Here is a 21,519-nt window from a genome sequence, read left to right as displayed (position 1 = left end):
ACAGGAGAGAACCAATCAGCTGTGCCATGTGATAATGATGTCATAGTTCAGATTGAGCTAGACCTATCGGACTGCGCCATCTAGAGTTTCATGCCAGAACTCTGTATTTGTGCAAAATGTCCTCATATAAATAATTAGTAAATTAACAGATGCAACTTGTGGCTGTCACCAGGTCAGATTGAGCTAGACCTATCGGACTGCGCCATCTAGAGTTTCATGCCAGAACTCTGTATTTAACAATGCTCATATCCAGGCACCTCTGATATACCACTTTACAAAAACAATAAGTTGAGACATTATAATCTTGCATACTTGTGATGGATAGTATGCAAATTTGAACAAATAGATATTAGATGTGTCCTTTTTGCATTTAACACCATGCATTTGGACTAAAAACTGCACAGTGTTTAAATCAAGCACAGCATCAGTGACTCACATCAGATGCAACATTTAGTATATTATGTCCTTGGTTCAAAAAAATTCAAGACACTTATATGAGAATATAAATATGAAATGTATGATCTATAAGACTGTGATCTGTGTGACTATATCTTTAAAATGTAGATTTCAGGGCCACTTAGCTTTCATATGTTACAGTATAAATTGCAGACTCAACAAAAACTAGCAACACCCTTTTAAACCTCTCACTTTCTCTCTCAGTCTCACAAACACACCCTCACACACTGCTCACATTCACGCAGGAAGTAAGCTCAAGGCAGATCGCAAGAAAGGAAGTGACATGCAACACATTTATAAACAATACTGTTGCTTCTTCTGCAAATGTATCTGGTCTGCTATTGTACGTGTGAAGACGAAGATAAGTCCTCCAAACATTGTAGGTTTTTAGCCACAGCTCACTCCATAGACAAATTTAATTTATTATAATTTTTTTTATTATAATTAAAAAAACATAGTGGAGTCCATTGAAAATATGGGATTTAAATAAATATATAAATAAAGTTATAACGTAATGAAGAAGAAATGTCACTTAAATTATATATTGTTCCATATCCTACATTATATATTTTTTTTGCCTAATTTTGCTCATAATCTGGTACACATTAAACTCAACTCAAGGCCAATAAATAAATAAATAAATAAATAAATAAATAAATAAATAAATAAATAAATAAATAAATAAATAAATAAATAAATAAATAAATAAATAAATAAATAAATAAATAAATAAATAAATAAATAAATAAATAAATAAATAAATAAATAAATAAATAAATAAATAAATAAATAAATAAATAAATAAATAAATAAATAAATAAATAAATAAATAAATAAATAAATAAATAAATAAATAAATAAATAAATAAATAAATAAATAAATAAATAAATAAATAAATAAATAAATAAATAAATAAATAAATAAATAAATAAGACATAATGAAGAAGCAACGTCACTGATATTATGTATTGCTTCATAACTTAATTACTGCTTATTTTTGCCAAATTTTTATCATAATTTGGTGCACATTAAACTCAAGGCCAATAAATAAATAAAAATGAATAAATAAATAAATAAATAAATAAAGTTATGACAAATGAAGAAGTGTCACTTACATTATGTATTGTTTCATAACTTAAATACAAACGGTTTATTTTTGCCTAATTTTGCTCAAAATGTGGTGTGCATTAAACTCAACTCAAGGCCAAAAAATAAATAATAAATAAGATGAATAAAGAAATAAAGTCATGATGTAATGAATAAGAAATATTTATATAATAAGATTCTACACTATTTCTAGACACTAATCATATTTTTTTTTTTAAATGTGAAATTTACTTTGTTGTACCTTTGTACAAAAGGTGAGAGGTCAAGGTTTTTTTAAATGAAGTGGCAGATACAATCTACAAAAACTTTTTTTTTTAATAATAAGGTAATATACAGTAAATACAATTTTATATAAAGAAAAAAAAATGATATAAAGTATGAAATATCATAGTATAAGGTGATGCACATTTTGTTTAGGTGTCATATCATTCAGTCTTAGAATGACACTGAATGCAGATACCGAGATACACTGGAGTCACGTCACCTTTGACAGAGTGACCCACGAAGCTCTCCTGCATGTCAACATCCAGTGCTATTGAGTAAAAATGGCATTACTGATAAGTACAGATCACATGTATCCGCCCAGCAACCACAGGAAGTCCTTTTGCTGCTGCTGCTGCTTACAGAGCATCAGCCTTGTGCAGCGGAAGTGCACACTTCTATCTACACACATACAAACACACCTACAAGAGCAAGAAGTGAGGACTTGTGGCTCCCCGTCCCGGAAAAGACCGTCTGCATCCTGTCGGACACAAGAGTCAGAAACCATGATCAAACGCAAACTAAGTGAGTATATTTGATTGAGCACTTCCGCCGTAGTATAGTGCAATATAATTTTGCCATGAGGTTTCTTATTGTGGTTAAAGTCTCTGGTCAGTTAAGCAAGACTAATAAAGATCAAAATGCCTTAAATAACGCCCCAGTGTCCTTGTCGAAGCTATCAGTGAGTTATAAAGGAGCAGTTTGTTGGCATTATTGATTTTTATAATGGCCTTATAGGCTAATGTTCCTCTCTTATGAAGGTTAGTGTATTTGAAGGCAGTGGTACATAGACACTGATACGTTTTTAAGAGGCTTTTTGTAGTTTTGATTCACATGCCTTGAGGAAAAACCAAAGTCAGAATCATGCCGTTCTGAAGACAGTGATGGGATATGGGAATACTGTAATGACATTTGGGGATTCAGCTGCACAAAGCAAATGAATGTACTTTAGACTAGATCAATATGAGCCAAATTGAACATCGACCAAGAAAAACAAACTCATGATGAAAATAAAAGTCGTTTATATTAGATTAGTTTGAGTATTATAAGGTCAAAGTATATGGGATATATGGATATTTTTGTGTGATACTTGGAGCAAATACACGTAAAAGCACAGTCATACAAAAAAAAAAAAAAACAAACACAATGGCAGGAAAAGTAAAAAAAACACAAAAGACATCTAAAATCAGTCATGTACATTCACTAGTAAGTTCGTATATCAATCCAGACCAACAGAAGAGGAAGGTCTTTAAAGTAAAAAAACATAAAATATAAATATATAAAATATTTAAATTACTTGCGTATGTTCATATACACACGCCAATCTATTCCCAATAAAAATATAGATTATTCAACACATATTTATTGTACTTTTTGCCTTACTTAACGAGGTTAGTAGTCACAATGGAACCTAGAGCTGTCAAATTGATTAATCGTGATTAATCCCATCCGAAATACTTTAAAATATTTTTTCTCTTCATCTTCATCACTCAAAATCTTAAGGAATATTAGCTGTAGGTATACCTCTGTTCCACTAACATGTTTAACAAATTTTCCCAAGGCATTTCAACAAAAACCTTTATTTTGTGGAAAACACAGTGATCAAAATTAGAGCACAGTAACCACTGTAGCACAAAAGAAGATTACTACTAACATTTGGATGGTTACAGCTGTCAGAAAATTATTAGGACGTGTAGAGGCCCCTGCTTTGAATGACTTCAGCACATCTGCGGCCGCAGGACTTCTTTAGTTTCTCACACTGCGCTGGCGTGATCTTGGTCCACTCTTGGTCCACTGCTTTACCTGTTCTGCAGTGTGACAGGGACATTGTCTTGCATGAAAATTGCAGGCTGATTGGGAGATGCTTGTAGGGAAGGAACTGCATGTTGCTGAAGGAGGTTCTAATAAACAATTGTATTCGCTCTGACATGTATCTGTATAAGAGGCCCAACTTCTGCTGCAGAAAACATCCCCTAAATCATGACACTTCCTCCTCCACCTTTCTCTGACTTCTTTACACACTTCAGTTTTGGCTCCCATCAGACCCAAAAAAAATTACACTTATTCTCATCACTAAAGTGAACTTTGGACCAGTTCTCCTCTCTCCACACAGCATGCTCCTCAGCAAAGCCTTTTGATACTTTCTGCTAATGAGAGGCTTGGTCACTGCAGAGTGTGCTTTCAGTCTCACGTCTCTTAAACATGCCGAGACAGATCCATACCCTGTTCAGTGCTGAACTGGCAAGCAATTCCAGCTGCAGTGTTGAACCGATTCCTCATTGAGAGTCTCCGCATTATCCTGTCTTCTCGTGCATTTGTCCAGCCTTTTTGGGGGACTTGAATTAATTAGTGTCATTGTAAACCTGCAATATTCGGGAAATCACAGATTTGGAATGACCAAGTTCTCTTGCTATGGCTGAAAGTGTCATCCCTTTAGCCTTAATCTGGACAACCTCCTGTCACAGGGATTCAGTCACCATAGAGCGGCCCTCCATCTTGCAATCTCAGTGAAAATTGGAGGAATGCTGCCAGTTGAATAGGGTTTGTCATATAATTAAGGAAATTGGCACCAGGTGCCAGATTAACACCATTAACTTAAGTGTTCTCTAATTTTGATCAGAGTTCTTTTTCAAATATCTCATTTAACTTTTTTATACAGTGCATCAGAATACAATTAATTTATGAAATATGCTTAAAAACTTCAAATTCAAAAACAAATTCAAATAGGACTAAGCAGTGACCTTGAAATTGATGAAATGTTAGGTTGTTCTCTAATTTTAATCTCCACTGTATGTGTGTGTACTGTGTATATTGTATGTATACATAAATACATACACACATACGTGTATATTTAAGAAATATATGTAATATAAATTTATATAAAATATAAATATGACTGAATATGTATATATAGTTTCTTTATTTTCTTAAATATAAACATGTATGTGTGTGTGTATTTTTATATAATATACACAGTACACTCATATATTATGTAAACACAACATTTATTTTGGATGCAATTAATTGCGATTAATCATTAAATATTTTAACAGTAACAGTTAAATGGTTATTAAACATAAAGCAGGAAATATAGTAAACGTAGAAAACATTAAATCTTTACTTTGATAAATGTGACCCTGGACCACAAAAGCAGTCTTAAGTCGCTGGGGTACATTTGTAGCAATAGCCAAAAATACATTTTATGGGTCAAAATAATAGATTTTTCTTTTATGCCAAAAATCATTAGGCTATTAAGTAAAGATCATGTTCCATGAAGATATTTTGTAAATGTCCTACTGTAAATATATCAAAACTTCATTTTTGATTAGTAATATGCATTGCTAAGAACTTCATTTGGACAACTTTAAAGATGATTTTCTCAATATTTTGATTTTTTTGCACCCTCAGATTCCAGATTTTCAAATAGTTGTATCTCGGCCAAATATTGTCCTATCCTAACAAACCATACATCAATGGAAAGCTTATTTATTCAGCTTTCAGATGATGTATACATCTCAATTTAAAAAAATTGACACTTAAGACTGGGTTTGTGGTCCAGGGTCACAAATATGTTTTGATCAGTAATTAATAAATAAATAAAATTACAAGATATAAAACACAAATATGCTTTTACTGAGAAAATATCTATTCAGACTTTTATTTTTTATGTACACATTGCAATTAGTGAAAATGATAAGAAACATTGAAGTAGATATTTAAATATTTATTCATTCATATTTAAATTTTGAGTACGAAAACACTGAAATGTGTTTTAAGAATGTATGTGCTATCATTATTATTTTATTTCACACTGATATTTTCTTTAATAGACGATTCTATCAATTTACTGTAATTTCATAATTCAAAATGTAAGTGTAAATATGATCTGGTATTTTAATTACCATTCATTTTAAGATTATTTGATTATTGTGAATGCAAAAAGTAACAGTTTTATCTCACAAAACATGTTTCATCCTTAATATTAGTTACAATTCTGGATAGCTGTGTGTTTTCTTCAAGTACAATATATCAGTACAGCAACACATTATGAACTACATCACCTTTAACAGTCCCATGTGTTATTCATTTCAATCTGTCTGATATCTAAATATACTCAGTCTGGATCATAACACAAGACCACTTGACAAGAAACACAACCAGAATGGGGCTAAACTTTGACAGTCCCCCGAGAGCTATAATTATTAAGATAAATGAACAGACGTTCCAACAATGACAAAGAGAAATTTAAGACCCTGACATCGAAGATCATGCTAGAAACATTACAAAATACGGCTAAGCTTTATTTTAAGAATAGCCTTCCTGTTTGCACAGTCTCTTAATTTCCTCCCACGTTCATCATTATCACTGCTCTGCAACCTTGACATGATTTTCACCAGAAGGAAATATTCTGGCTTTATTTATGAGAAGCTGAAATGTTCAAATGGTTGTTTTAGGGACTAAACGGACCAATGCATTTTTCCCACAGATGAGTTCAGGGCTTGTATGTTTACTTAAGAGGCTACATGTTTCTTTCTCACATTTAAGGAACTCTTGGGATAAAAGGGACCCTGGGGTGCACAGCAAAGCCCGCAACGAGCACCCTAAGCTATTTTTATTTATTTTTTACCAATGAGAGGTTTAGACTAAAAACCGTGTAGAGTTATAACACGCACAACATGTTTTCTCCTTTCTCAGACTTCAAGTGGTTTGGTAGTCTCACCAACCTCCGGCGGAAATCAGACACCCAGAAGGACGATGCCAAAGAGGTGTCCACCGATGACATGGGCATGCATCCACGGAGCCCGAGCTACGCCAGCTCCAGTGAAATGTACACGCACATGGGCACCATGCCGCGTCACCCGAAGAAGGACAAAAGCTTGAAGAAGAGCAAGTCCAAGGACAAGACCAGCCTCAGTCGGAGTCAAAGCATGAGACCTCCACAGGACCATGTAGTTGATTCCCCACTTCTCAGCGTACTCTCTGGGAAGGGCCTGGAGGCCCTGGAGAACCCCATCTTAGAGGACAAGCCAGCTGTAGGAACCAGAGATAATCACATTCAGAATCGTGAACTTCCACCTCCACCAACTATGGATGGACACTCAGCAAAGCAGGAAGATGAAGATAAGGAGCCAGTAGATGACTCCAAGCTACATGTTGATCCACCAAATGCATGTCTGGGAACATCACCAGATCTATGTCAGAGCAAAGAGCCAGAGGTCCAGCCAGTGCTGCCCAAGAAGAGACATAAAGAAGGAGACACCTCCATGAAGGATGCTGAGGCGCTCCAGGTGGACAATAACTTGATTCAGTTACCTCTGAAAATCGGCAGTCAGGTGGAGCAGAAGCAAGCAGCATTGGAAGATGCTAAAATAGGATCAGACTGTAAACAAGACAGTCAGGAAGAAAAAGAGCCTACCAGGTAAGAATCAGCTAAATTCCTTGATTCTTGAATCTGATCTTCATCGTTTGTTTATACCCATTAAGTACAGTAGCTACGTTCAATGAGTACAGTACAATTAACATTAAAGACGAAATACCATTCAAACAATAGAAACCATCACAGAATCTGTAATGGTTTACAGGTTATAATGGGAATTATATTGGTTTTAATGGAAATGGTAAGGGTCCTTGTGGATCTCTGCTGGTAATTTGTCACCTTTTATTGGTGGCTTGTTAAAACCACTAAATCCTAATGGAATATATCCCAAAACACACTACAGGAAAACATTTTTTAATGGTTTTAATGGTTAATAGTTGGATGGTTTGTAATGGTATTTGTAGTGGAAACCTTTAGAATTTCTGTGATGGTTTCTTTAGTTTGTTCTTTCAGCAGGGAAAGTGTTATTAAGAAATGGATTTGTGACTAAATGTTTCAGAGGACAACAACGTCACATGAACGCTATTGTTCCGACAAACAGCATGACATACGAATGTGATTTTTACACAGTTCAATATACAAGAAGTTAAAATTGAGCAACTAGCATTTTAAACACAATACTGCAGTTAGTTTCTGTATTTTTGCACCGCCATTCGTTCCAAACGAAGCCAAAGCTGAATGAACCAGCAAGCAACACAGACTAGTGTTTGTTCCTGAATCATTCAGTTTAGAACAAATCAGTTGAATGAATGACTCATTGACTCGCTCATCCACTTATCGCCACCTACTGGCATACCGATGCAACCCACAGTAACTGAAAAATATCCCAAATACACAAGTGGAGTGAAACAAACAGTGAAAAGCCCCAGTGCTGTTGGACTGTATATCTGTATATAAATAATGAAGCAAATTGAGACATTAGGACAATACAGAAACTCTTAACAGATAAATCAGATAGCTGCACTATAACGTCAAATGAGACTAATCCTCGTGTCTGACCACATACCGTGACAGTGTGCTTTTGTGATACAGTAAATTATGATCTCTGCTCCTTTGTGACATTGGTTCATTGTACATGTACTTCACGCTTGAGATGTTCTCATGAGATTAAGACCTGCTCTGTGCGTTTAGACATGCATTATAATACAGCTTATCTCAGGGACCCTATAGACTCCAGTATGTTAATAACAAAATACTAAAATATATTTAAGTGAATTTATTAGCGTACGTTTGGGATTGGATATGTGAAAGATTTTGGCCAATGATGGTGCTGAATATTCTCTTTTTACATCAGGCTTGCTCCACTGCTCGGTTCAGCCATGTTTCCAATTTTGCTGGATGGCGTGTAAATGGCTGGTAATGAGGTCACACACCTGTGAATGTTTGATCAATGAGGTCAAACAGCGTTTTAGCAGTGAGCAGTATAAATTCACATTAGTCACATTAGTGGGCAGCAGAGAGCAACAGGGTGAACAGGCATTCAAAGAAAAGTTGTTATTCATTCCTCTCAGCTTCCCAAAGGGACTTGACAGACCGTAAGACTTAGACTGGAAAACTGAATGAACAATTTTAGGAAACACCTTATTGGGCCTTTTTTATGAAAAAGTTTTTTTGTTGTTGTCTATTCATTTGGAAGTGTTGTTTGAATATGAAGTTGCACAAGGATCTAAGGTGAGTTTATCATTGTTAGTATGTCGTTTGTGTTACATATTTTCCTCTAAAATTTTATTTTAGTTCTAACAAAAAATTCGAATAACTTTCGTCATCAATTTATTTAATTTTACTTTACTTTGATGACAGTGGGGGCTAAACTGCTTGTTATTTTTAGCTTTAATTATAATAGCAGTATTCAGTAAATAGTGAACTTAAAAAACAAATGAGTAAAATGCCCTTTATATCTACACTGTATACTTTGAATTCAATATACTGTATAGCGTTGTGGTCATAAATGGTGTAGTTATTGTATCAAATTATAATATTTTACTTTGAGATATAGCATGGCAAAAAAAAAGTTATTATTATGGTATCTTGTCTTGGACAGCGTTTTAGTACAGGCAAACTGCATATGCTACATAATCATTGTCTTATAATAAGACTGTATCAGTCAGAGCTCATTATAAACAACACCTGGTTTGTTGTTTGCAAGGAAGATCTTTTCCCTGTCATATACAGCTGAAGGAGGATAATGATGTGAGGTCAGCCGGCACAGCTGGAGGATGTGAGAAATGTCTTCAGGAAACACACAAGTCTTCCTGCTTTTGTATGCAGTGTCTTTAAGAGGACGTGTATTCAGTGTCACCTTACTGTGTATTTACTATTATACTAAAAGAAGGCCATACATAGTCAAAATCAAGTTGTCACGCCATACACTCTTTTGTGGGCGTATTCAGCAGTGAACATCTAGATTGCTGACCAATGCATACTTTGAGTTGTTAAGAGCAGAACCACCATCACATGAATTTTCCTACTAATACTCCAAATTAGCATTCATTTGAATTAAAACATATTATAAAAATGATAAAAATATAAAAATAAATAAATTACTATAAATCCAATAATATTACAATGTATTATTAATAATAATAATAATAATACCATAAATATATTGATAATATAATGAATTGATAACATTGAAAGTTTAATAATAATAATAATAACAAATTATTATTAAATTAATTAAATATATGACCACTTTTATATCACATGACAAACTGAATTAAATAAACCCCCATGTTTTTGTCACTTTCAGTTGCATAACAAATTTATTATAATTAATCATAATAAAATTAATATAAATACAATCATATTAAAATGCATTATTTATAATAAAATGATAATACATTCTATTAATTGCAATGTATGGATAACATTAAAAAAAATATAATAATAATAGTTAATATTAAATTAATTAAATATATTGCCACTTTTTATCACATGCAAAACTAAATTAAATAAACCCCCAAGTTTTTTTTTCTTTGCCACTTTCAGTTGCAGAATAAATGAATCATGGCCTGTAAATAGGGATTTTCTTCAATTGCATATTATGCTGCTGCGTGATTCTGCTTCCACACTACAAGATGTCATTGTACAATTCAAGACCTCAAAACTGACTTGGTGCACCTGAAGGCCCACTGAAAAATAACTCTTTCTAAAAGCTGTTTTAAACATGTTTTGGGTAGTTTTTCCCTGTTCAGGGAGCATTTTAGCATCTTGGGGTCTTATTCGTGTCTTGGGAGATATTCTGGCTTGGTATGATCATTCACATGTTGTTTTCACCATCATTCTACAGTAACCTGCAGGAAATAACAGCTGATTTGTTGAGCATTTGAAGGACCTTTGCTTCATTTCCTGTTTGTATATCTATACTGCTTTCATTCCTGTGTTTCAGAACAGAAACTTCTGTTCAACACACTCTGTTTCACTTTGACTGACTCAGAGTGAGGTGTTGAGGGCATTCATACAATGGTTTTTCAATGTGTTTGGCAGTGGTTTCCACACACTTCTGCTTTTCTGAAACTTTTCCCATGCTGAAAGCTGTTTCTTGGCCTGATCTGAGTGAATTTGTTGTTGCTCATTTATCTAATAGCCTTGTTAAAAACTCTTCCCATGCTTAAAGCAAGTTTGTTTCTCTCACACACTCACAGATAAAAATAAAAAATAAAAAAAAACCTGTCACTGGGGCTGTACCCTTTCAAACACTACTAATATGCACTTTTGAGATACTTATACACCTTTAAGGTGCTATATGCACCCTTTCAGGGTAAATAAGGTACAAAAGTGTATCTTTTGAAGAGGTACTGCTCCAGTGACAACTTTTGTACTTTTTTACTGGGAGTGCATGAATTTTGACAAAGTACTTTTTGCTGCTGTGCAATTTGAAAATCCTCTTCAGCCAAAACTCTTTCTGTTATCACTATTTCTCAGGGTTTCATTTTAAAAGTCAATTATTAAAGCTTTTGAACATAACCCTAACTGTTATTTGCAAGACAATAACTGCTGCCTTTAGAAGTTGCCTATATGAAGTACTGTCTAAATTGAAAAAATAAATCAAAACATCTGATGTATCTATCTATATATATATCTATATATATATATATATCTATATATATATATATATATATATATATTCATGTAATGTGTATTATTGGCTGTTTAATGGCTTTTAAAAGTAATATATTCACTTTTAATTAAAAAATAAAAATTCCCTCAGATTTTTTTCTTGTTGAGAATAGTGCTGCTTTATTTGCCCAAAAAGAAAGATTTATTGGTAAAATAAATAAATAAATAAATTCCTATGTAATTTTAATAAAGTCTTGTAATAATAAACATATTCATATTTCTGTGCTCATATCCTCTATCTCTGCACTTCCTGTTTTTTGGTTGAACCTCATTTCATCCTTTCATTGATGTGGCGTGCAGTAGAAGGAACGTGAACACGCTTTTCACTTCCTTTGGTTGTTAAAAAAAATTCAAGCTCCTCTCTGAGTATTAGAAGGCATCCTGTGGCATGAAAAAAAATGAATATGATGAAATCCATCTGACTACATATCTCACTGATGCTGTTTAACACTGAGGTGGCTTTGAATTTTTCATATGCTTAAATATGTTGGTTTTTTTATGCATTTCTCTGGAATACTTGATTCTGATTGGTCAACGACTGCATTCTGCAGTATATTTTTGTACATGGACACTAAACTGTATAATTCACTGTTACAACTGCTAATTCTCCTTCTTATCATATGAGTACATAATTTGCATGTCAATTTATTCATTTAGATTGCAATGTAAGTAGCTGTGCATAAAGTGGGATAATTTGCAGCCAACTTTGTTTTAGAATTCTTATCAGGGTTTATTTGGCAATTATGAATGATTGAATGACTCTGTTTATTATATATTGCATAATACATAATATGAATATTACGTGCTATCAAACAATGTTGTCAATGTTTTTCTTTTCACAGACAGCTGGACACCACAGACAACCAAGGAGAATATGTGGAAGTAAGGCCTTTTTTCTTTCTCTTATAGCAAGAAGTCATTTAAACAATCTAAATCTCTCATCCTTAATAAGGAAAAGCTGGAAGGAATTATGTTAATATATCTGTGTATTACTTCAATCTGTCTGTTCTTTGATTTAGGCTATATTTCAGGCTCAATCCCTGACAACTTGCTGAATATGGCTATTCCATGCTTAATTAGGCACACTTCCTGTATTCATTAACTAAAAGCACCATTTAGAGATGTAATAAGAAATTAATCTAATGAGTTATTTTGGTATGTGCTGATTTGGTGCAAATTAATGCCCGTATTTGCAGTCATTAAGATATTAGATTCTGCATTTAATTGCTGTGCAGTGAACTCTGCTGCCTCTATATGGAGCTACAAACTGCTCTTTAATTCCTGAAGCTCTGTAAGGGAAGGTTAGGTGTGGCCAGACCCACATGACCCTTATGCCTTCAGAACACACATTCTCATTTACACACACTGCATAAAATATGTGCACACAGATAGTGAAAATTCCTTCATACTCTGGCACACTAAGCCAGTAGCTCTCAACTGTTCTTTTTTTTTTCTTATGGATGGGAATTGTAAGGAATTAAACAATTCTTGATTCATCTTAATGGTTCCATTTAATAGTTCTTTTATTACTTTTAAGGAAGAAACATCTGGAAAAATGTTGACCTCTGCAATTTCTATGCAGTGCTGGGTAGTAACTAATTTCATGTAGGCTAATCTAGATTAAGTAATCGGATTACAAAAATTAAGCAGGCCTACTTGGCAGTAAACACACTTGGCAATAAAGCTCTTTGTGATTCTGACGATTGAATATAAAAAATATTATTCGGCTATTTTTTGTCTTTTGGGAAGCCTCATAGAGTTAAGCAAGGAACCAGAGCCAGTTTTGGTATACTGTATATGAGCGTATGATGTCTGTACCTCATCGCTGCTCCAGCGGTTGGGGAACGAGGGTCTCTGTCTCTTGACGCACACCACCTCCCTCATGTCCTCGTAGGACGGGTCGGTCGGCACCAGGTCGTGATACGGCAGCTGATACTCCTCCACGATCCCTGCAGGACCACACACAGCATCTGTTTACTGCCAATGATTCTTTTGTGAGTGATTCAGTGATTCATTGTTCATAACTTTCTCCTCTGAATCACTTTTACACTTCTGCTGATAAAATACTCGGAACTGAGTGTGTGTGCTAGGGATGGGACGATTACAGTCACCCGTAGGTTTCTGAAGAGCGGTTTTGAAGCTCAAAGTAGGCGGAGCCGGCCGTCGCCATCTTGGCAGCGCGTCACCGCGCATCACTCCTGGATAATCGAAAATAGGCAAAGAGGCGGGAGCTGGCTGCTGAAACCACACCCACCTAGCTCGACGGTGGTGACAGCAGCGGCAATCCACCAATCACTCAAGTGGCCACTCCCTTAATTATGCAGAACTTTAAGGCTTAATATAATTTAAATGGATGAGTTATAAAAAAAATTCAACACCCTCACAGTTGTCATGAAGGGCAAAATTAGCTATATAGACCAAAATCATTTTTTGTACCAGGCTGTAAACATGTTTTTTCTGCTGTAAAGTTGGGCATTTTAACATGGGGAGTCTATGGGACTGACTCCCTTTTGGAGCCAGCCTCTAGCAGCCAGTCAATGAATTGCAGATTTAGTCACTTCCGTGTTGGCTTCACGAGAGAGACCGGAAGGTTGCCGCTTGGCTGTACTGTGAAGATGCTTGTGGGTGTTCCTAGTGCTGTCGCTCTAATGTGATTGGTAGATTGCACATCTGGATATATCTTTAGAAAATGCAATCACAAACTATATATATTGCCGGTAAAATCACACATATAAGCACAAACTCTTTGAGGCACCGTGCTGTACAAATTAGATATCATTCTAATTTGACCAGGAATTAGACTTAAAATAAATAAAAGTAGCTTTCTGCTGTTGGTGAGTATTGTTATTTAAACTACAGCACTAATCAAATCATTAACAAATCATTAATTATCGTTAATTAAATCATTAACCAGTGCTAAACACGAACCATCAATGTATGAATCAAATTCACTAAACAGTTTCTTTTCCATGCATCATTTTTAATATCCATGTATGTAGTTATGGTCAAATCATGTCAACTCTGTCCTGTCTTGCCTGCACTCAAGACGGTGACGTGTGAGCGCCACTGGCTGATTCTTCACTCCAATCCACCTTTTTCTTCAACGCGGAAGGAAGCCTATGGGTGAGACTTCCGGTTCATTAGCCGTATTAAATGCTTTTTAATTATTAAAAAACAGCAGCTGGTTTAATTCACTTTTAACCATTGACGCAGATACTATCGTTGACCAAAAGGTGGTGCTGTTTAGCTAATGGACATTTCATTACAGCGTAAACGGTGAAACTAGAACGCCTACTAGACTATCCACCTTTTTCTTCAACGCGCAAGTAAGCCTATGGGCAAGACTTCCGGTTCATTAGGCGCTATAGGAAAATAACGAGATGAATAACAACGTGCAGTAAACGGTAAAACTGTTTGCACTACAAACCAGTGAGTTCATAATTAAGATAATACATTAAAATAATATGGTAAAACACACCAATTTTCAATATCAAGCATCAAAAGGAGCGGTTCTGTACAGCTAAAAATAGCTGGACGTGGATGAGACCGGAAGCTAGACACATAGAATTTACAAATGGCCAGCACCCATTTTTACGGCAAGAAAAAGGTGGATTGGTTGTCGCTCGCGAAATTCGCTGTTCATTTGCATAAAGTTAAACTATTCTTAACTTTTGTCGCGTGACTCCCATCGCTCGCCACGCCCACATTCTGTCGCCAATGGTCAAGTCAAGTCAAGTCACCTTTATTTATATAGCGCTTTTAACAATACAGATTGTGTCAAAGCAACTGAACAGCATTAATTAGGAAAATAGTGTCAATAATGCAAAATGACAATAGTAAACACAAATTTTTCAGTTAAAGACAGTTCATCATTGAATTCAGTGATGTCAACATCCAGCTCAGTTTAAATAGTATCTTTGCAATCAAGTCAACGGTATCGCTGGAAATGAAGTGTCCCCAACTAAGCAAGCCAGAGGCGACAGCGGCAAGGAACCAAAACTCCATCGGTGACAGAATGGAGAAAAAACCTTGGGAGAAACCAGGCTCAGTCGGGGGGCCAGTTCTCCTCTGACCAGACGAACCAGCAGTACGGAAAAATCAATTTAAGACGTAATAAAACAGACGATGAACACTATTAACAGCAATTATTATAACATTGTATAGTGACAATGGTCACTATTGTTTGTGTCGCCCGAAGTCGCCAGCTCTCCATTGAAAATGAATGGGATCATGTCGCTGGCAGTGTGAACGGGGCTTACACCCAGCGTGCGATAGCGCCTCACCCCAGGGTGTGCCAGTCCGTGCCGTTAAATCTGGATGCTACACCGTGGCACAACGGAGCAGCACACACGTGAAAGTCCTTCGCAAGAATTACATTTAGCTTAAGCACAGACTCGCCGAATGAAGCTTCTCAAAGAAACTTCACTCGAATGTGGGTACTGAAATTACCTTTCTGTCCTGGTTACAGACACACTGAGAATCATCGCTGTATGATGAGAGTGAAGTGAAGGCGCAAATCGTTAGAACGCGTGTCACTGTGACGTCACTGAGACCGGCCGCTCTCTTCAAGAGAGAAAACATAATCTGAGTATAATTTTTCTTTCTCTTAACAAAAAGCACTCAGAATATGTACAGTTTACACAGTCTATATAGACCACATGTCTATATAAACGGTCTATAGCCATAAGCTCTATAATTAAATTGTAATCTTTTTTTAAATGAGTATGCACTTTCTTTTTCTTTCTCGTTTATTTATTTATTTTCGTTACTGTCCAGCTCTGTTTCTGCTTTTTTTCTTTAAATCTACCAGTTGCGGTTGCTTCCGGGCGAGCGGATTCTCTGCAGCTTTCTCGCCTCCGCTCTGTTGCTATGACTCGTCAGGATTGATGCGCATTCTCGCTGTCAGCTGTCGGCAAAGCGCTCGCCCAAGCGGAAAAATGTGCTGTTGCTCGGTTGCTGAAAATCACATTGTGTTTGATGCAAAACCAACTCGACTAAATCAAAAGAAAAAAACACTATAACTGTATATTTTTGTTTTCTCAAGCAAAGCAAATTTTAAAAGTCCACTGAAAACATATCTTCTTTCATTTTTGGTCATAGACAACGTATGTTGAAGATTATTGTAAACGTTATTGCCTAAGCGGTAAATTAAAAAAATGTTTATAAAAACGTTGGCTATATAAAATTTTAATAATAACAAACATCATATTGTTCCCTTTGCTTTGCGTATGCTCGTGTCGCTTACAGTTAAAGTCCTTTTCTGATTTTATTATTGTTTGCAAGGTTGCAACGTTACTTTGCAATATTTTAAATATTTTTTGGTATTTTGCATGGGCTGTTATTGGAGTAGTGTCACCCGGGTGGGAATTTTAACTCTTATTCACAGGGAATAAAAAAATAAATAAAAAATAATTTGGCAGATGCAGAGACATATACTGACAAGGCCTGTTTGAGTGTGCATCGATCAGGCTGTAGAGGGGCCCGCTGAAGGGATTGTTTTTCACAGTAAAGTGTGTTCTAATCTCCCCTCTGATGTCTTAAGAGATCTATCAGTGTAACTAATAGTGAGTTGCTAAAGGCCAGAGACCAAGGCTGCTCCCTTGATAGGCCTCCATCTATAAAATCTCCCTCGCTTCTCGACTTTACAAACCCCACACTCTCCCACCAGATGGCTGGTTGTCAGATGAGTTAAAGGAATGTTTCGGGCTTCATTCAGTCGATAGAGACAGCATTTATGGCATGATGCTGATTGATACCGAAGGTTCCAACGTTACTTTGCAATATTTTAAATACTTTGGGGTATTTTGCATGGTCCGTTATGTCACCTGGGTGGGAGTTTTAACTCCTATTCACTGTGAATAAAAAAAATAATTTAGCTGATGCAGAGAGACATATAGACCGGAGGATATCCCCCCATCTCCCCACCCTCTGATTACTTATCATAACGTAACTACGTGTAAACGTTATTTGGCAGTTTTTACTTTGAAAACCAGCTATATTTTTCTTGCATTCGAATAATAATGAATAATAATGGGGGGTTGGGTCTTATCACTCAGCATACCCGGTTAAAAAAAGTCACCGCTCGCCACTGATATATATATGTATAGAAGGTGTCATCCACACAAACACATAACACCACCATGGTAACACACGATACTGAAATAATGCAATAAACATTAATTTAACAACATTAGATGTAAGATAAAACCCTAATGTACACAACTGATAAGAAAAAACTAAGAAGAAACAAGTATTTCATCGAAAAAAACATAAAATATGAAGTGTCATGTGGGAATTCTGGGAGTGTCAATTTACGGGTTTTCACTGTAAATTATACAATGACTTTTTCTTTTTTACTTCCAAAAACTTTTACTGTAAAATTACATTAAATGTAATTACAGTTATTCACAGTATGGAAATGTAATTACAGTTATTCACCGTATATAGTATGGAAACTTACTGATAACCAATTAACAGATTTTTACTGTAGCATTTTTACAGTCTTTTACTGTTAAAATCACAATCATTTTTTACAGTGCTGTTCATCACACTTTGAACACTTTGAAGTGGGAAGTGTGTTGAAGGTAAGATGAAGATGTAAAATTAGAAGAGTTGTCTTGACTTGCTTGCTTTCATCACTTTCATTTTTCTTCTCGTATTCTGGTTCAGACTACTCTTGCCTCACTGTTTTGCATGTTTCTGAATCACTAAAAAGAACCTTTGTTCTTTTTCATGAGTTTGGGAATCGAACTACGTAGAACCTGTTTGATTCCCACATAGATTTTACATTTCATATCAAGTGGCAACACAACAGCACTTACTTTTTTTTTTAACCTTTTGTAGTTTTATTCATGGTTTTTGACATTTTTGAGGCATGTCAAACACCCTATCCATGTTGGCATGTGTCTAATTTGACCAGTTGCTGTAGATTATTCTAGTAGTTTGACTGGATGCACAGCCTCCTTTCCCTCCACTTCTTGGATGCCATCCTTCCCTCGCTTCTCCGCCACAATATGAAACTTTAATGGTGTCTGAGTTAAAAATGAGTCTCTGCCCTGAATGTTCACTGTAATGGCAAAAAACAGCTCTTTCAACTGGAAACAGAGATGCACGATTAGTCTTCACTCCAGAACAAAATGTTCCCAGAGGCCCAGGCACGTGTGATCTCTTGAGGTGTTCGGAATTGCGTTCTTCCCTTCAGCCGTTGATACTGATGTTTATTTTCTGCTGGGCTGTCATCTCATTATCTTGGCCTAGATCTCACACCTTTCCCAGCACCTTAGGATTGAACTCTTAACCTTTCTGCTAGCCACTAACACCAATTAGCAGTTTCCTTTCAGTAATTGTATTACTGAAAATTCTACTGAAATATACCAAAGCTGATCTGCCCTAGCAGTACTACGGTACTTATTTTGTACCACAGTATTTACATGGTATATCCAAAGTATTACCAGTAGTAGCAGAATTTAATTCAGTGTAATTATATGGGTGGTTTCGCATGTTTTTATTGCACACCAGGCAAAAATCATAATTCAGAATGCTTAGAAGAGTAACAGCGCAATTCTCCTCAACAAGCCATATGATTCGAGTTCTCATAGTTAGGGGTTTTAAAAATTGCAATAGTAATAGTGATGCATAAGAAGATGGAGATATACTGTAGAGGGGAGAACAGCTAGTGAAAAAAGACAGGCCATGAATTGATGAAGACCCATCTGCTGAAAGATGGGGGTTGTAATACCCCTCTTTTCCCCTCCCTCCTGTTTTTCAGCATGGAAATACATACAGAACAGCCAGTAATTCTTTTTAAATCAAATCACAGCTACACAGCTCTGCATTGATTAGCCCTGTAAATTGACTAGCCCTCACTTGCTAACATGCTTCTTATGGTCTTCTATTACTGCTACAGATCAAACCAAGTGACCGAACTGCTTGATCAGCGAAAGCAGCACACTTGGACAAAAGCCATACCACATGCCAACTACAATACCCAGAATTCCAATGGGGCTAAGCTCATTAATGTTAATTGGAAGGGGGAGGTAAGGGTGTTTCGGGGGCCTGTAGGCACATGGAGGTAAAGACGAACCCCCTCCACCTCCTCATTATCAGTTCCCTCACAGGGTCTAGCTCCTCTCCATTGTACTGCTGCACCCTGCCTGCAGGACACTCACTGTGTAGTTAATATTTAACTGAGAGAGAGACTCAATGAAAGATTGAGGAGGAGTTGTGAAGGAAAAGCCACAATCAGCATAGATATACACAACAGCATGAGACCGAAAACAAGAAATAGAGAGGAAACACAGAAAGTAGAGAACTAGGGCAGAGAAGCAGGAAAGAAGTAGGAAATCAAGATCTCTTTAATGTCTCAGTTGTTTATCTCCTAGCCATGAGATTAAATGAACTTTTGCTAAAGACTACTTTTCAGATATGTTTCTCCTTTAGAGTTTCAGAAGTGATCTGTTCCTGAATCTTAAACACTAGCACTAGCAATGCTAAAGTCATGGTTTCAATAGGATAGAACTGGGAGAATAATGACTGTTTTCAAACACATCCCTCCATTTGCCATTGGTGGAACAAACAGATATTCCTGGCCCAGTCTCACACCATTGGTTGAGCCATTATTGCTGTGTTGGTCTGGTCAGGACACTCAAATAAATACAGCAATGCTTGATAGTACCACAAAGCCACAGCAAAACCAACCAACAAAAAGTCAATTTAAGCAGTAATTTCATCTCTCACAAATATCTGTCTGTGGTCACCATATGTTTGTCACCATGTGTGTGTAATGTGAGACTCCTCATATGTGTGGTAATAACATGAAATCCTTTTCTCATTTCATGTTCTCATGAGGCAAACACACACACCATAACACATGACGTTAACCCACGCACCAGATTACTCCACATGCTATCTTCTACTCTTTAATAGCATCAGCTTGACATTCATCCTCCCATTGTCTCAGGCTGATGAGCGTTCAACATGAAATGTACATGTTCTTACCGGATTATCTGCAAATGCACAATAGCATCAGTGAGATTTCTTAGCAGAATGGGTCTAGTCTAAATATATCTTTTGTTTTTTCATTGTGTGGCTTCCCTAGGTGATGCTGTAAGCTTCACTGCTCAGTAGCTAAGCTTTTTAGTGAACCAAATGTGCACATAGACGCAAAATGCTGATGTGATCCTTATAGCCAGGCAGATGACTTACCAGCTGTTTGGATTTAGATGGTGGATTTAAAGCAGGAGTGTCCATTCCTGCTCCTGGAGGGCCACTATCCTGCAGAGTTTAAGTCATTATTAAACATATTTAAACCAGTTACTTTCTTCCATGGAACACAAAAGGAGAAGTTTTAAAGAATGCTCAGACTGCTCTTTTCTATGTAGAAAGTGAATGGACTAATGCTGCTGAGCTCCAAGTATAAAAAGAAACTCCATAATTGTAGTCCATTCGACTTGCGTACTGTGTTTCACATCTTCTGAAGCCATACGATTTCCTGTGATTAACATACTGACATTTAAGTAATTATTTACTGATATTCTTCCTCCTCCACTTTAGCTCTGAAATGTCAAGTATTTAGTTATGAGACATGCAGCCTGCCATGCCTTGATGCATAAAGTTTGAATATGCAGAAGCACAAATGAGAGCTAAATTTGAGATCTATCGTGGATGGCACAATTTTCTGTGAATAACAATTTAAATTTTAGTCTGTTCCTGTTCGAAACAATTTGAGGGTGAGTAAATGACAGAATTTTCTTTTTTGGGGTGGACTGTTCCTTTTAAGGATGCTGCTGTAAAACCTTTGTGTTGGTTGCCATAGCGAGGCGTCACAATAGTTCCCCATGTCACAATAGTCCCCAAGAAGCAAACGCCCCACCCTAGACTGCTGTGCCAGAGTCAGCCTCATTTTATCTGGAGTAAGTATGTGTGCGTGTGTGGGTAGTATCCGATAGGGAATATTTAAGGACTGAGGCTCATTAGCATGTTTTTACTACATTTCTAGAAAACATCATTTTATTTCCAAGCACAACTCACATCTAAATAGCTCCTGCATGCCCAGACTTACAACCTCCACTTTGTTTTAAAAAAAAAGATTCTCATACACCAATAGTCATCTGTTCCTGGATTTAACTGTTTTCTCTGCATGTGCGACTCGAAGGGTGTGGGAGTGTGTATGTGCATGTGGGTGAGTGTCTATAGACTC

General features: G+C 36.1%; 1 protein-coding gene across 1 annotated transcript in view; it reads left to right on the top strand.

Annotated features, from left to right (window-relative positions):
• The first annotated feature begins 2,224 nt into the window (after positions 1–2,224).
• LOC107685125 (SH2 domain-containing protein 3C-like) overlaps positions 2,225–21,519 on the top strand; it is a 59,844-nt gene continuing 40,549 nt past the window's right edge. The window contains exons 1-3 of the mRNA XM_016481626.1: positions 2,225–2,350; positions 6,521–7,244; positions 12,164–12,203. Coding sequence (XP_016337112.1) covers positions 2,332–2,350; positions 6,521–7,244; positions 12,164–12,203 — 783 coding nt within the window. The 5' untranslated portion in view covers positions 2,225–2,331. The remainder of the gene's footprint in view (positions 2,351–6,520; positions 7,245–12,163; positions 12,204–21,519) is intronic.

Source organism: Sinocyclocheilus anshuiensis, unplaced genomic scaffold (assembly GCF_001515605.1).
Source record: "Sinocyclocheilus anshuiensis isolate Anshui unplaced genomic scaffold, SAMN03320099.WGS_v1.1 scaffold914, whole genome shotgun sequence".
Taxonomy (NCBI): domain Eukaryota; kingdom Metazoa; phylum Chordata; class Actinopteri; order Cypriniformes; family Cyprinidae; genus Sinocyclocheilus; species Sinocyclocheilus anshuiensis.
The sequence above is the reverse complement of the archived record's forward strand: the minus strand, read 5'-3'. Positions and strand labels throughout refer to the sequence as shown.